Source organism: Ambystoma mexicanum, chromosome 9 (genome assembly GCF_040938575.1).
Source record: "Ambystoma mexicanum isolate Mex_15411 chromosome 9, UKY_AmexF1_1, whole genome shotgun sequence".
Lineage (NCBI taxonomy): Eukaryota > Metazoa > Chordata > Amphibia > Caudata > Ambystomatidae > Ambystoma > Ambystoma mexicanum.
In genome coordinates, this window is record NC_090931.1 from 707,380,066 (window position 1) to 707,394,173 (window position 14,108).

The following is a 14,108-nucleotide window of genomic DNA, read 5'->3' on the forward strand; positions in this document are numbered from 1 at the left end:
GCTTATTTATATATGAATGATAAGTGGGTGTGGCAATGATGATGATTTTACTGTGCAGAATGCGCTATTTTTGTGTTTTTATAGAAACATTCCCTTTTCATGGAAATATGTATGTGTTCATGATTTTTCTCTGTCTATGAACTTTTATGGATTGTTTCATCCAAATAAAGTAATATGAGAGATAATGCAATTCTCATTAATTACACTGACTTCTGATATCCAAACAAGAAAGCTACCAGTATATATGTTTCAATTTGTATTGTACATTTTGGTGTTCGTCTAATCGGCATAATACATGGTAATATTCGAAAGTGAATTCAAGACTAAATAATGAGAGCAATTTCTCAGGTAAAGTACATCATAAAAAAACTATCATGCAATAACGTCAGCAATCAGTCTGTGTTCGTAAAGAGGGAAAGTATTGAAAAAACACATTCCTCCCAAGCACACTGATTTTAATATAAGTGTTGTAATACATATCCATTAATTATACCTAATTTTTTTTGTATCTATGTGAGTCCATTTCTTTAATTTTTCACTTTTATTGTGCATTGTATGTGTTGACTTAAAGATTTTATGTCGAATAAAAGTATTTTGAGTGACTGACTGTAATACATATCAACCGGTTACACAACTAACATAGTAATAATGAATATAACATTTTACATTCCCCATTCCCGACAGACACATTAGACAAGAGAGTGCATCTTTTTCCTTTATGCTATGTGTCTAAACATTCATGACCTGCCAGAATTTCAACGTGTTAACAATCGGGAAACAACCCCCCTCCATTCAGCAGCTATGCGCTATAACCCCCTGTAAGTGAAACGTAAAGTAAAATCCGACAAAAGGAGGAACGTTCTCAATGTGACTAACAGTTAAAAAAGAAAAGAGTGCTATACATTGTCTACGTAGTGCTGCAGCAGGCCCCCTTTTGTTGAAGGGCAATGAAAGAGCAGCGTGTGTGTATAAAAGGATGGTAGCCTGAGTGCAATCAGACATCACGGCCTCTGTCGGACACCAGCCAACATGGGAAAGGTAAGGTTACATTTGTGGGAGGTCTTTGGCCAGGATTTTGGGAATGAGTCATTACTTCTGTCCAGTGGGTGCCATGCTGCTCTCCTGCTGCATTTCTCTTGCAACTCTGACCCATATGGCCTGGTTGCCCTTGTTGGAGGACTGGAAAACTAAAGGGGGAAAGGAGAGGGATGATGAATAGGGATAACATATTCCTCTCCCACTGATGGTAGAGAGAAGCGGGGCACTGGAGCAGCATCTCTGCTCTCCCCTGAGAAGATGAACTGAGATGTGAATACATTGTATTTTATACCACTAACTTCTATATGTTTGGGGTATTTTCCATCTGTTTAGAATAATGGACATGAGGGGTTAAATTTCCATACATTTGCCTAAAATGCAATTTCTACATGAGTAATTGCATTAGCACCAGTGAAAACGCAGAGTGAAGGAATTTTCACCAGCACTGATGTGATGACGCATACACATACGTCTCTGGGGCAGGGATTGAAATTAAGATTGGATTCACATGAGCTAGAAGCAGATCCCAAGAATCCAGGATAACCAGTGACCAAGAGCTAGCCCTAGTGAACAAGAAGCTCGTAGACAGCGTTCCACAAATCTAACTTCCACATGAGATTCAAACCTATCATTTTGTCCATTGTTTATGATCCCATGTGCTTTATATGTCTTAGATGTGTCCTAATGTTTATTTATTAATTGCCCCAAAAGCACAGAGGTAAAATCGCATGGTCTGGGGAGCCAAATGTAGCTCCTGGTAACTGTTGCTGGTAACTGTTGGTGTCTGTCATGTCACGCGGGAGACTGGGGTCTGCCGCTCCCATTTCCTCCTGGCGAGTCTACCCGCGCGTTCGCGTCTGGGGACTCGCCGGGAGGGGAGCGACGGGTTACGGGGCCGGCGGCCTTCGGCGCATGCGCGGAGGCCTTCTCTCTCGGTTCCGCGCATGCGCCGTGGGGGCTTGCCTCCCAAGCCTCGCTCTGGGTTCGCCGGCGCCCGGAAACGGAACGGTTTGCGTTCCAGGCCTCTCGGGCGCCGGCGGCCCATAAAAGAGGCCGCGAGTCAAAGCGGGCCGCGTCTCAACGCGGTTCGCTTTGCTCACCTCGTTGTTCCTGCCCAGCCTTACCTGTGGCCTGTCCTGGGCCTGCCTGCCTCCAGCCTTACCTGTGGCCTGTCCTAGGCCTGCCTGCCTTCAGCCTTACCTGTGGCCTGTCCTGGGCCTGCCTGCCTTCAGCCTTACCTGTGGCCTGTCCTGGGCCTGCCTGCCTTCAGCCTTACCTGTGGCCTGTCCTGGGCCTGCCTGCCTTCAGCCTTACCTGTGGCCTGTCCTGGGCCTGCCTGCCTCCAGCCTTACCTGTGGCCTGTCCTGGGCCTGCCTAACTCCAGCCTTACCTGTGGCCTGTCCTGGGCCTGCCTACCTCCAGCCTTACCTGTGGCCTGTCCTGGGCCTGCCTACCTCCAGCCTTACCTGTGGCACGTCCTGGGCCTGCCTGCCTCCAGTCCTTACCTGTGGCCTGTCCTGGGCCTGCCTGCCTCCAGTCCTACCTGTGGCCTGCCCTGGGCCAGCCTGACTCCAGTCCTTACCCGGGTCCTGTCCTGGACCTGCCTGCCTCCAATCATCACCTGGGTCCGGCCCTGGGCCAGCCAGCCTCCAGCTACTACCTGGGTTCTGCCCTGGGTCAGTCTTCCCTCAGCCCATTCCGGAGTTCTGTCCACACTCTTTCCTGTCTTGCCTGACTCCGAATCTCATCCTGTGTACCATTGGAACCATCAGCACCAGCCAAGCTCCTTTTGCCTACTGCGAATACCTTTCTGCTACACTGGTCTGTCTATCAACTGTCGCTGCACTGAGGTTCTTGGAAGATTCATGGTCTTGACAACAAGCTCTACCTGGACTATGGTTCCATCCATCTGAGCCTACATCCTCTTGTCACGCTTACCTGGGAGAGTGCCTTCGTGACATTGGGGGTTGGTCCATCCTTCACCCAGTTCCTCTTTTGGGTGGTGGAGAGGCTGATTCCTCGTGCCGCTATCTCATCGGTTCCTGAACTCCAGACTGGCGACCTCTGCGAGACCAACCACCAAGACTACAGGTACGCGGTCCTCTCGGGCCAATCAGCTTGACAGATTGAGACGCCTTCCTCCTGATTCAGAGATGGATGAATCGCAGGACATGAGGAACGAGTTGCTAGCGCTCAGGGCCGAGATGACCGCCCTGCGTCAGGAGAATCAAACATTACGACAAATGATAACGCAAGGAGCACCTAGTACCTCTCAAGTAGAAGGATCATTGGCTCATACAACACCCATCAAATTCGACGGAGACCCTAGACGGGTGGCAGAGTTTTGTAACCACTGCAGGATACACTTTCTCTTCCGGTCTACCTACTTCAACAACGATAGGGCCAAGATTGGTTACATCTTGGGGAACCTAACTGGGAACGCATTAGCTTGGGCAACTCCGTTTGTGGTTACGAACAGTCCTATTTTGAATGACTTTGCTGCCTTTGAAAAGGCCTTTCTTGAGGTATTTCAGACGCCGAACCTGGCCTCCGTTGCACAGAATCAATTGATGGACTACAAACAGGGAAGCAATGACGTCATCACCTACATCAGCCGTTTCCGACTTTTGGCTACCGACTCCCAGTGGCCCGAAATTACACAGAAGACACTGTTTCGTCGAGGCCTGAGAGAGGAGTACAAGGATGAGTTACTTCACATCCCTGAACCAGAGAGCCTTCAACTCTTGATTGATCAAGTACTCCGTATTGACCAAAGGCTAGCCGAACGAAAGGCTGAGAGACGTCGGCTTGACAGAAGCGGTCCCCGGACAACCAACACACCCGCTGGTTCGTTCGGGTCGACCGAGTCCGGACCTGAGCCCATGCAAGTAGGAGCCATGAGGGGACCTTTGACGGAAGAAGAGAAGAAACGAAGGAGGTCTTTGCGTTTGTGTCTTTACTGTGGAGCAGCTGGACATTATTTGGGTACGTGTCCTTTGCGTCCGCAGAAGAAGAAGTCGGGAAACTAGGAGACCTGTCGTATACAGGAAGGGCAACGACAGGTCCCATTCCTTCCTCAGACCCTTCTGTTATTTGTTCTATTCGTCTGCCCATGCAACCAGCGGTGCTACAGACCCTGAAGGTCCGAATTAAACTACCAGACAAGAACCTGGAAGTATCCGGTCTACTGGACTGTGGGGCTTCCGGCAATTACATCGACGAAACGTTCGTCACCAGACATAAGATACCACTCGTTTCCAGACACACGCCCCTGTCGGTGGAGCTTATTGATGGTACTCCCTTGTCTTCTGGACCCGTTAGTCAGTTCACAGTTGGACTGGCCCTTCTGATTGCTGATCATTACGAGGAACTAGCCTTTGATGTTATTAAATCACCAAACTACAAGATGGTCTTGGGATTACCTTGGTTGCAACACCACAATCCATTGATAGACTGGAGAACCCAGACCTTGACCTTTTCATCTGAAAGGTGTGCCCAAGAATGCAAGCTACCGGTTCCCACCAGGACCGTCTCGACTTCTCTAGTAACGGACAGCAATGGGGTTCATCTATGTTCCACGTCTCTGGTCCCACAGGAATATTCCGAATTCAAACAGGTGTTTTCTGAACCCGGCAACATACCCCTTCCTCCACACCGTTCTTTTGATTGCTCCATTGACCTGCTACCGGACCACGTTATTCCCCATGGGAAATTATATGCTTTGACACGTGACGAGAAGCTAGTTCTTCAGGAGTATTTGTCGGAGAGTCTAGAAAAGGGGTACATTGTGCCGTCAAAATCACCTGCAGGATTCCCCCTGTTTTTTGTAAAGAAAAAAGAAGGTACATTGAGACCCTGTGTCGACTACCGGCAGTTGAATGACATAACAGCCAAGGACCGGTATCCTTTACCCTTAATTCGCAGTATCCTTGAAACCCTGCATACTGCGCGAATCTTCTCCAAATTGGACCTCCGCGGAGCTTATCATTTGGTGCGCATCAGGAGTGGGGACGAGTGGAAAACAGCTTTCAAGACATCTTTTGGGCATTTTGAATACAGGGTTATGCCTTTCGGCCTATGTAATGCCCCCGCTGTTTTTCAACGATTCATGGACTACATCTTTGGTGATCTGTTAGGATTATCCGTTTGGGTTTATCTGGACGACATATTGATATTCTCTAAATCCTTAGACAAGCATGTGGAACACGTTCGTGAGGTCCTTCATCGGCTGTCCGTCAATAACCTGTTCGCCAAAGCGGAGAAATGTAGCTTTCACCAACCCAGCATTGAGTTCTTGGGATTTGTTATCAATCAAGAAGGCATTGGGATGGATCCCAAGAAGGTGCGAGCCATACAAGAATGGAGACATCCACACGATATCAAGGCTCTCCAACGCTTTCTGGGATTCGCAAACTTTTACAGGCGCTTTATCCCACAGTTCTCACAGATCTCGGCGCCCCTCACTAGGCTAACCAGCAGCAAGATCACGTTCGAATGGGATCTCGTGGCTTCCCGGGCTTTCGACGTATTGAAGTCGGCCTTTATGGCTGCCCCGATCCTGCGCCATCCCCAGGAAGAGTTGCCTTACATAGTGGAGACCGATGCTTCCAGCTTTGCTGTAGGAGCAGTCCTTCTTCAGAAAGATCCAACCACGTTAGTAGAACATCCAGTGGCCTATTATTCTCGCAAGTTGAGTCCCAGCGAACGAAACTACGCGGTGATTGAAAGGGAACTGTTGGCCATCAAGACCGCATTCGAGGAATGGAGACATTTTCTCCTCGGAGCACGCTTTTCTGTGGAGGTGCGGACAGACCATCGCAATCTGCAATATCTTCGCTCTCTGCAGTGTCGGACTCCTCGTCAAGCCCGGTGGGCCTTCTTCTTCTCTCCGTTTGAGTTCCATGTTACTTATATCCCGGGAACCTCCAATACAAAGGCGGATGCGCTTTCCAGGTCCCTGGAAAACGTAGATGGAACGCCTTGTCCTGAACTGCCACTGATTTCTCCTCGCCATTTTCTGCTGGCCTTGTCCTCTCACCTTAAGTCCATCGCGGAAGCCACTCGGTCGGATCCAGAAAGAACGTCCCTTCTTAGTCGGCAATTGGTTTCAGAACGAGATGGACTGTTGTTTTTTCAGAGAAGACTCTACATACCTAGAGGAGCCATTAGAAGGGGCATTCTACATGGATCCCATGATTCACCCATAGGAGGACATCGCGGGGTCAGAGCCACTCGAGAGTTGATATCCCGACAGTTCTGGTGGCCTGGTTGGGCGACCGAGGTCCAGAAGTACATCGACAGCTGTCCAATTTGTGCCCAGTGCAAGGTTCCCAGAAGACGACCATTGGGTTTGTTAATGCCCACCGAAGTGGCTCCCTATCCATGGCATACCATCGCCACCGATTTCATTGTGGATTTACCTCCATCTGAAGGGTACACCTGTATAATGGTGGTTGTGGACAGCTTCACCAAACTGGCCCATTTCATCCCGTTCCAGAAAATCCCTACAGCTACTCAAATGGCTTCAGCGTTTCTGCACGACATCTACCGGTTGCACGGCCTACCGGAGAAAATCATATCGGATAGAGGTACCCAGTTCCTTTCATCATTTTGGAGACAGGTGTGTGGTCATCTGGGAATACATCGAGCTCTAAGCTCAGGCTACCACCCACAGACAAATGGGCTAACCGAAAGGACCAATCAGACTTTGGAGGGGTACCTCCGCTGTTTTGCCAATGCCACACAGTCTAATTGGAAAGGTGGGTTAGATCTGGCCGAAGTATCCTACAACAACACTGTTCATGCTTCCATTGGAGTCAGCCCATTTTTCTGTTCCACTGGTCTACATCCTCGGTTAATGCCTTTTCAACCAGTTCCATCTAGTACTGTTCCCTCTGCTGATGGTCTGGTCTTACACATCCGGGAACAGCAAGAACTTGCACGCAAGATCTTAAGTGAAGCCAAGGATCGGATGAAGAGACAGGCAGACAGGAAGAGGAGTGCAGAACCTAATTTCCAGGAGGGCGACAAGGTGTGGTTGTCCTCAAAGAACCTGCCTATCCGCAATCTGCCCATCAAACTGGCCCCTCGATATTTGGGTCCCTTTGTTATCATCAAACGGTTGTCCTCTGTAGCCTTCCGTCTTCGCCTACCCTCTTCCTGGCGTGTACATCCCATTTTTCACGTGTCCCTGTTAAAGCCCTATGTGGTCGATGATTACGGCCGCACCTCTCCTCGTCCGGCCTCTGTTTTGGTACAGGGCGTCCCTGAGTTTGAGGTACATGAGATCTGTGATGCCCGGTACCGTAGAGGGGTGCTCCACTATTTGGTTGACTGGAAGGGGTACCCAGCCTGTGATCGTACCTGGGAACCGCGCCAGCACGTGCATGCTCCCCGGCTGATACGTGAGTTCTACGTACGGTTTCCCTGGAAACCTGGGGCCCCGGGTCTTCCTGGGAGGGGGCATAGTGTCATGTCACGCGGGAGACTGGGGTCTGCCGCTCCCATTTCCTCCTGGCGAGTCTACCCGCGCGTTCGCGTCTGGGGACTCGCCGGGAGGGGAGCGACGGGTTACGGGGCCGGCGGCCTTCGGCGCATGCGCGGAGGCCTTCTCTCTCGGTTCCGCGCATGCGCCGTGGGGGCTTGCCTCCCAAGCCTCGCTCTGGGTTCCCCGGCGCCCGGAAACGGAACGGTTTGCGTTCCAGGCCTCTCGGGCGCCGGCGGCCCATAAAAGAGGCCGCGAGTCAAAGCGGGCCGCGTCTCAACGCGGTTCGCTTTGCTCACCTCGTTGTTCCTGCCCAGCCTTACCTGTGGCCTGTCCTGGGCCTGCCTGCCTCCAGCCTTACCTGTGGCCTGTCCTAGGCCTGCCTGCCTTCAGCCTTACCTGTGGCCTGTCCTGGGCCTGCCTGCCTTCAGCCTTACCTGTGGCCTGTCCTGGGCCTGCCTGCCTTCAGCCTTACCTGTGGCCTGTCCTGGGCCTGCCTGCCTTCAGCCTTACCTGTGGCCTGTCCTGGGCCTGCCTGCCTCCAGCCTTACCTGTGGCCTGTCCTGGGCCTGCCTAACTCCAGCCTTACCTGTGGCCTGTCCTGGGCCTGCCTACCTCCAGCCTTACCTGTGGCCTGTCCTGGGCCTGCCTACCTCCAGCCTTACCTGTGGCCTGTCCTGGGCCTGCCTGCCTCCAGTCCTTACCTGTGGCCTGTCCTGGGCCTGCCTGCCTCCAGTCCTACCTGTGGCCTGCCCTGGGCCAGCCTGACTCCAGTCCTTACCCGGGTCCTGTCCTGGACCTGCCTGCCTCCAATCATCACCTGGGTCCGGCCCTGGGCCAGCCAGCCTCCAGCTACTACCTGGGTTCTGCCCTGGGTCAGTCTTCCCTCAGCCCATTCCGGAGTTCTGTCCTCACTCTTTCCTGTCTTGCCTGACTCCGAATCTCATCCTGTGTACCATTGGAACCATCAGCACCAGCCAAGCTCCTTTTGCCTACTGCGAATACCTTTCTGCTACACTGGTCTGTCTATCAACTGTCGCTGCACTGAGGTTCTTGGAAGATTCATGGTCTTGACAACAAGCTCTACCTGGACTATGGTTCCATCCATCTGAGCCTACATCCTCTTGTCACGCTTACCTGGGAGAGTGCCTTCGTGACATTGGGGGTTGGTCCATCCTTCACCCAGTTCCTCTTTTGGGTGGTGGAGAGGCTGATTCCTCGTGCCGCTATCTCATCGGTTCCTGAACTCCAGACTGGCGACCTCTGCGAGACCAACCACCAAGACTACAGGTACGCGGTCCTCTCGGGCCAATCAGCTTGACAGTGTCAAACTAACCTGGCTCGTCAAGGCTACCAGCAGGAACTAAACAGCCCCCAGCTCCCCTGAATGTTGAACCCTGCTTGTGCGTGCATAATGTCCATTTGTGGATGCACCAATATATGGTAATCCATACACATGATGTGAGAACCTGGGCATTTGATGGCAATACCTGACATTGTATCTGCGTGCCTGGACATAAGCAGGCAAAAGTGGCAACCCTAAAATGGTCAGCTTTGCCAATACTTTTTTATGTATTTCTTTGGTGGAAGAGCCACGCAGTAGGTAGATAAGGATCACACACCAACATAAACCATCACTCCTGCACTATGATTATAGACAGGGAGTGGGAAGGGTGTTATGTGGGTGTGGAAGATAAGCAGCAACCACGTTTTGATATATTCTGCTGCCATATCAATGTGATGTCAACATCGCGGTTCAGGGCACTCAGATGGTGCCATGTAGCTATTTTTTAACCGTGACACACTTGGAGCTTCAGCGTGGGAAGCATTGCTGTTACAGACAGAAATCCTTCTGCATTTCAATATATATTTTACAAATGCGTCGCTGAAGATCCAATACAAGACTGATGGGAACAGTTGGTTGACAAATGCATGGACGCTTCTAAATAGTAGAATCTCTGAAAGTCCCATCTGATAAGGAGGATCATTTGACTTCTTCCATTTTGTAAGGATTATAACTAAACCTGCGAGGGATGGACTAATAGTCGACATTTGACCTGCATGACAGGGCCAGAGCTACTAACAGAAAGGAAACAACATGCACTTATCAACACATAATAAAAGCTTTTAGGCAAGACAGGATTGCAGATATATTTTCCATGTGTGTGGGGTGGGCACTCCCTGAGCATGTCATGCACACCACTGAGGTGTCAATAATGCACTGACTGTGTAAACCTCCCTCACCACAGATCATCTTCTACGAGGACAGGAACTTCGGCGGCCGCTCCTATGAGTGCAGCTCTGACTGCACCGACCTGCACTCCTACTTCAGCCGATGCAACTCACTCAGAGTGGAAAGTGGAAACTGGATGCTCTATGAGCACCCCAACTACAGGGGGCACCAGTACTACCTGAGGAGGGGAGAGTACCCCGATTACCAGCGGTGGATGGGCTACAATGACTCCATCCGCTCCTGCCGCATGATCCCAGAGGTAAGTCCTGCATTTTCACATCATTGAGATCGGGGTTTACTTTTAAAAACATTTTCCATCCATGCATATATTTAGTTTTGCCGGGCATTTAATATGATGTCAACAAGGTGCATTACTGCAGGAACAGAGCCATTATTCTCAGTGTGACCTCTCTAGATATTTAACATCGTAAAAGTGGTTTTCAAAGACGTGGGATTTTCTAAAAGAAATATGTGATGGCATCTTATATAAGAGAAACGAATCTAAAAACCATATCACACTGATATGATTTATCAGACATGAGTACACGTGTTTAAAGTCCCCATAGTTACGCGGACCGGATCTGTTATGTTTACACAGGTCCCCGCCGTATCATTTCCAATATTTGCATGTCGGAGTGCAAAAATGTAGTGTAAAATGGTGTTGTTTTAGCCTTTACGCCACCATTTTGCACTCTGCCCCGTAACCTGAGTGAACACTGCCTTACATTTATGCCTGGAAGGCAGCATTCACACTTGATTGCTATGGGAACCGCCTGCATTTTGCTGGTGTAAAAAGCAGGCAAATTCTATAGGAATCAATAGCATATACTCCAGGATGATAATGGGATGCTGGCATAAACGCTGAAGTCTTTGTATCAGAGAGGAAAGGGCAGGGAGAATTGTAAACTAGAGCCTGTGCCACCTCTCAAACATGTACATTCATGAAATTCAGGTATAACATAAATTCTATGCATATAAGTCTTATGCATGACTTTACAGATTAAATGTACGTTACTACCGTGTAAGCCATTACCCTGTTTTGAGTAGTGCAGTTTGGGAAATAACTTGATGTCAGATGGTTTCCTGTCTCATCTCATCGGGGAGGTCCATTAATATCCCATCCTCAGGGCCTGTGTAGGAATATATGCCATCCCACTCCAAGTGCCATTTTGGTGACTCTATCTCTTATAGTGGAGCCAGAAGTCTTGTTGATAGTGAATGAATAATACCCTCTGGTTTCTCCTTGCTGTTGGCATCTTAGTCTGGCATCTATAATTGCTTTAATTTAACATTGGCCCTGCAAATCCTGCAACCTATTGTTTTTAACACTGTTGCTACAAGGACATGTCCATGGATCAAATGACAAGAGAGTGCCATAACATCCTACCCAACCACCCACCTCTATACTATCTATGTTTAGAATATGATACATGGTTTCCAAATGTGTGTGGAGAAGTGATGAATCTGTCTGTACCATATTGATCTCTGCATTTTATGCCTCTTTAATCCTCTTGTTGACCTTATATAGACTGAGATAAAGCACTTCTGTCAACTTTCCTAAAAAAGTGCACTTAATTATTTAGGACTCTGCTGTTTATTGAAATGGTGAAACTAACTTTGAGAACCCTTCTGCATTCCTTTACTCAAACATTTTTTTGTGAGCTTCATGATTACATGTGTTTAGGAAACATTAGAAAAGTCTGAAGTGCCTCTTGTACTCAGTAAAATGTGACAATACAAATAGTATAGCTACTGTACATTTCTAGAAAACATATCTGATATATAATTTTGAAAGTGTGTCTGTCTGTCTACTATAGAAATGAAGGGGGAACTATCTAAAGGGCAACAAAGGGGTTTAACAGGGTTAGCATTTATTTCAGAATTTGATGGGGTGGTTTCCTTTGCACCCATGGTGTATAAAATCAAGAAAAAGGCATATTTTGCTTGATCTCTCTGCGGCTTTCAACCGTGTTGATCACAATATACTCTGCCAACACCTTAGCCAGCACTTCCATTTCTCCCTGGAAGCCACCCTGTGGATCAAATCCTTTCTTAGTGATCGGACCACACATGTGTTCATAGGGGAAGCTGCAGCTGATGCCATCCTTGCTCCGCTCAGCGTGCCACAAGGATCTTGTCTCTCGCCCTCCCCTACAACACCTACACAAAACCACTTTTTGATCTCCTCGATGCAAGAGGGATTATGTATACCAACTTCTCTGATGATACACACATTCTTATCCCTCCCATGGGTGATCATCACGCTGATATAGTCAAAATGAATGCAGTTTATAGTACAATTCAGAATTGGATGGCTACACATAACTTGTGCCTCAATGGTGAAAAAACTAAGCTTCTCCTCATTGGCTATGCACATCGTCTTAGGCACTTGAATACCACCTTCTCCTCCTTTTGTATTGATGGGATGCCCGCTGGGAGTACACTTGAAAGCAAATCTATCATTGTCTAGACACATTAATGCCATAGCATCGGCCAAGTCCTACACAGCCAGACTTATCTCCCTGAGTATACAGGTCCTTTCACTGAGCAACTGTCTCACACTCGCAAGAGCACTGATCCTCTCAAAACGTGATTATTGTAACATGCTACTTATGGGTACCTCGACAGCTAAACTTTCCACACTCCAACTGTTCCAAAATGAAGCACTACGGTCTGCCCTTGGTCTTAAACTCTCTGACAACATCTCAGCCACCAGACGCGACTCAAGTTTGCTCCCTATCAAAGCATAAGGTTGAATTGAAAACCCTTTCCATGGCTCCCAATGCATATACAATGAGGACCCCTTGTACCTCAACAATTGCATCATCGAAACTGCCCACGTGCATGCACTCAGATCTAGCACAAGCATCTTTCTGCGCACACCCTGGTACAAGTCCAAAAGAGCAGGTTGAGTCAGCTTCTGCATCACTGCTCCCGCACTCTGGAAATGACTGCCCAAATCATCAGAAACTAACAATCATTGTCCACCTTCAAAAAACTATTTAAGACCTGGTTGTTTGACAAATATGAGTCAAAGGCCCAGGCTACTACTATGTATACTGCTCTCCTCAGCCATGTACTGTACTAACGACATTATACCCTTGGGTCTGGGCATTTCAAAAATGTAAAAAATAAAAAATAAAAAATGTATAAAATCACAGTATGCACTAAACATTAGTACAAGTAATCCGGGACACCTAATACAAGGACACCTGGGAAATTCGTTTCATCAACACTCAAGAAGTACACATTCCCAGAGAGGCCGCCAGGGCAACAGAGACCATTGAACAACAATATCAAAGTATTAAAACACAAGCACGCAGACAGGTAGCACTGAGACAGCAAGACACACCAGACCTGTAATTCAATCATCATGCCACTGAAGGCAGAATCTACTTTTAGGAAGTTTCCTGATGCTCAACGTAGAGAGGCAGCCAGGGCAGCAGAGCAGAGACAGTTGAACAACCCCATCAAAGACTTCAAACACAGGCATGCAGACAGACAGCACTGAGGCAGCATGACACATCAGAACAGAGGCAAGCAAGACAACATGCTGATGCAGTCGTCTAATGCTCAGCGTAAGGATGCAGCCAGGGTAGCTTTGGAAAACCATATGAAGCGTTTGGTTACGGGTGTATCTGGTAGTCCTTCTATAAAAAATGTAAATGGAGTACAATAATGGCTCACTTTTAAAACATAAATAGAAAAAATATATTGCCTATATAATAATATTGCATTTATATGTTAATGCAGCAATCGCACATATGATATACTCTTCCATATTTCTCTTTCCTTCCATTATCCCAGTATCGCGGCACATTCAGGATCAGGCTGTATGAGAGAAGTGACTTTGGGGGCCAGATGATGGACTTCACAGATGACTGCCCCAATGTTTACGACAGGTTCCACTTCAATGTCATCCACTCCTGCCATGTGTTTGAGGGCCACTGGATCTTCCATGAGGAGCCCAACTACAGAGGACGTCAGTACTACCTGAGACCCGGCGAGTACAAGAAATACAGCGACTGGGGAGCCATGAGCCCCAGGATTGGATCTTTCAGAAGAATGGGATTTTTCTAAAACACTTTAAATGCATGTATTTTGAATGGCATTAGAATGTATCAATACAACTTAGATAAAATATATTGGTTTCCAATTGTCCTTGTCTTTTTTGAGATAGCTCACAATTCATGTGACACATTTTTATGACAAACTAGACATTGTTCCATTTCAGCATGGAGTGTTTGAAGAGTTCAAAACTTTGGTGGTTTGCACTATTTGGATTGTCAATAGACATTTTGGTTCTTATAGTGGAGCAAAGACTGTTGGGTTCACTTGTTAACTTGTTCTCTT

General features: G+C 48.1%; 1 protein-coding gene across 1 annotated transcript; it reads left to right on the forward strand.

Annotated features, from left to right (window-relative positions):
• The first annotated feature begins 1,029 nt into the window (after positions 1–1,029).
• Positions 1,030–13,835, forward strand: LOC138489707 (gamma-crystallin-1-like). Its single transcript, XM_069617352.1, has 3 exons — positions 1,030–1,038; positions 9,772–10,014; positions 13,563–13,835. The coding sequence occupies exons 1-3, from the start codon at positions 1,030–1,032 to the stop codon at positions 13,833–13,835; spliced, it is 525 nt and encodes a 174-aa protein (XP_069473453.1).
• Positions 13,836–14,108: the final 273 nt, after the last annotated feature.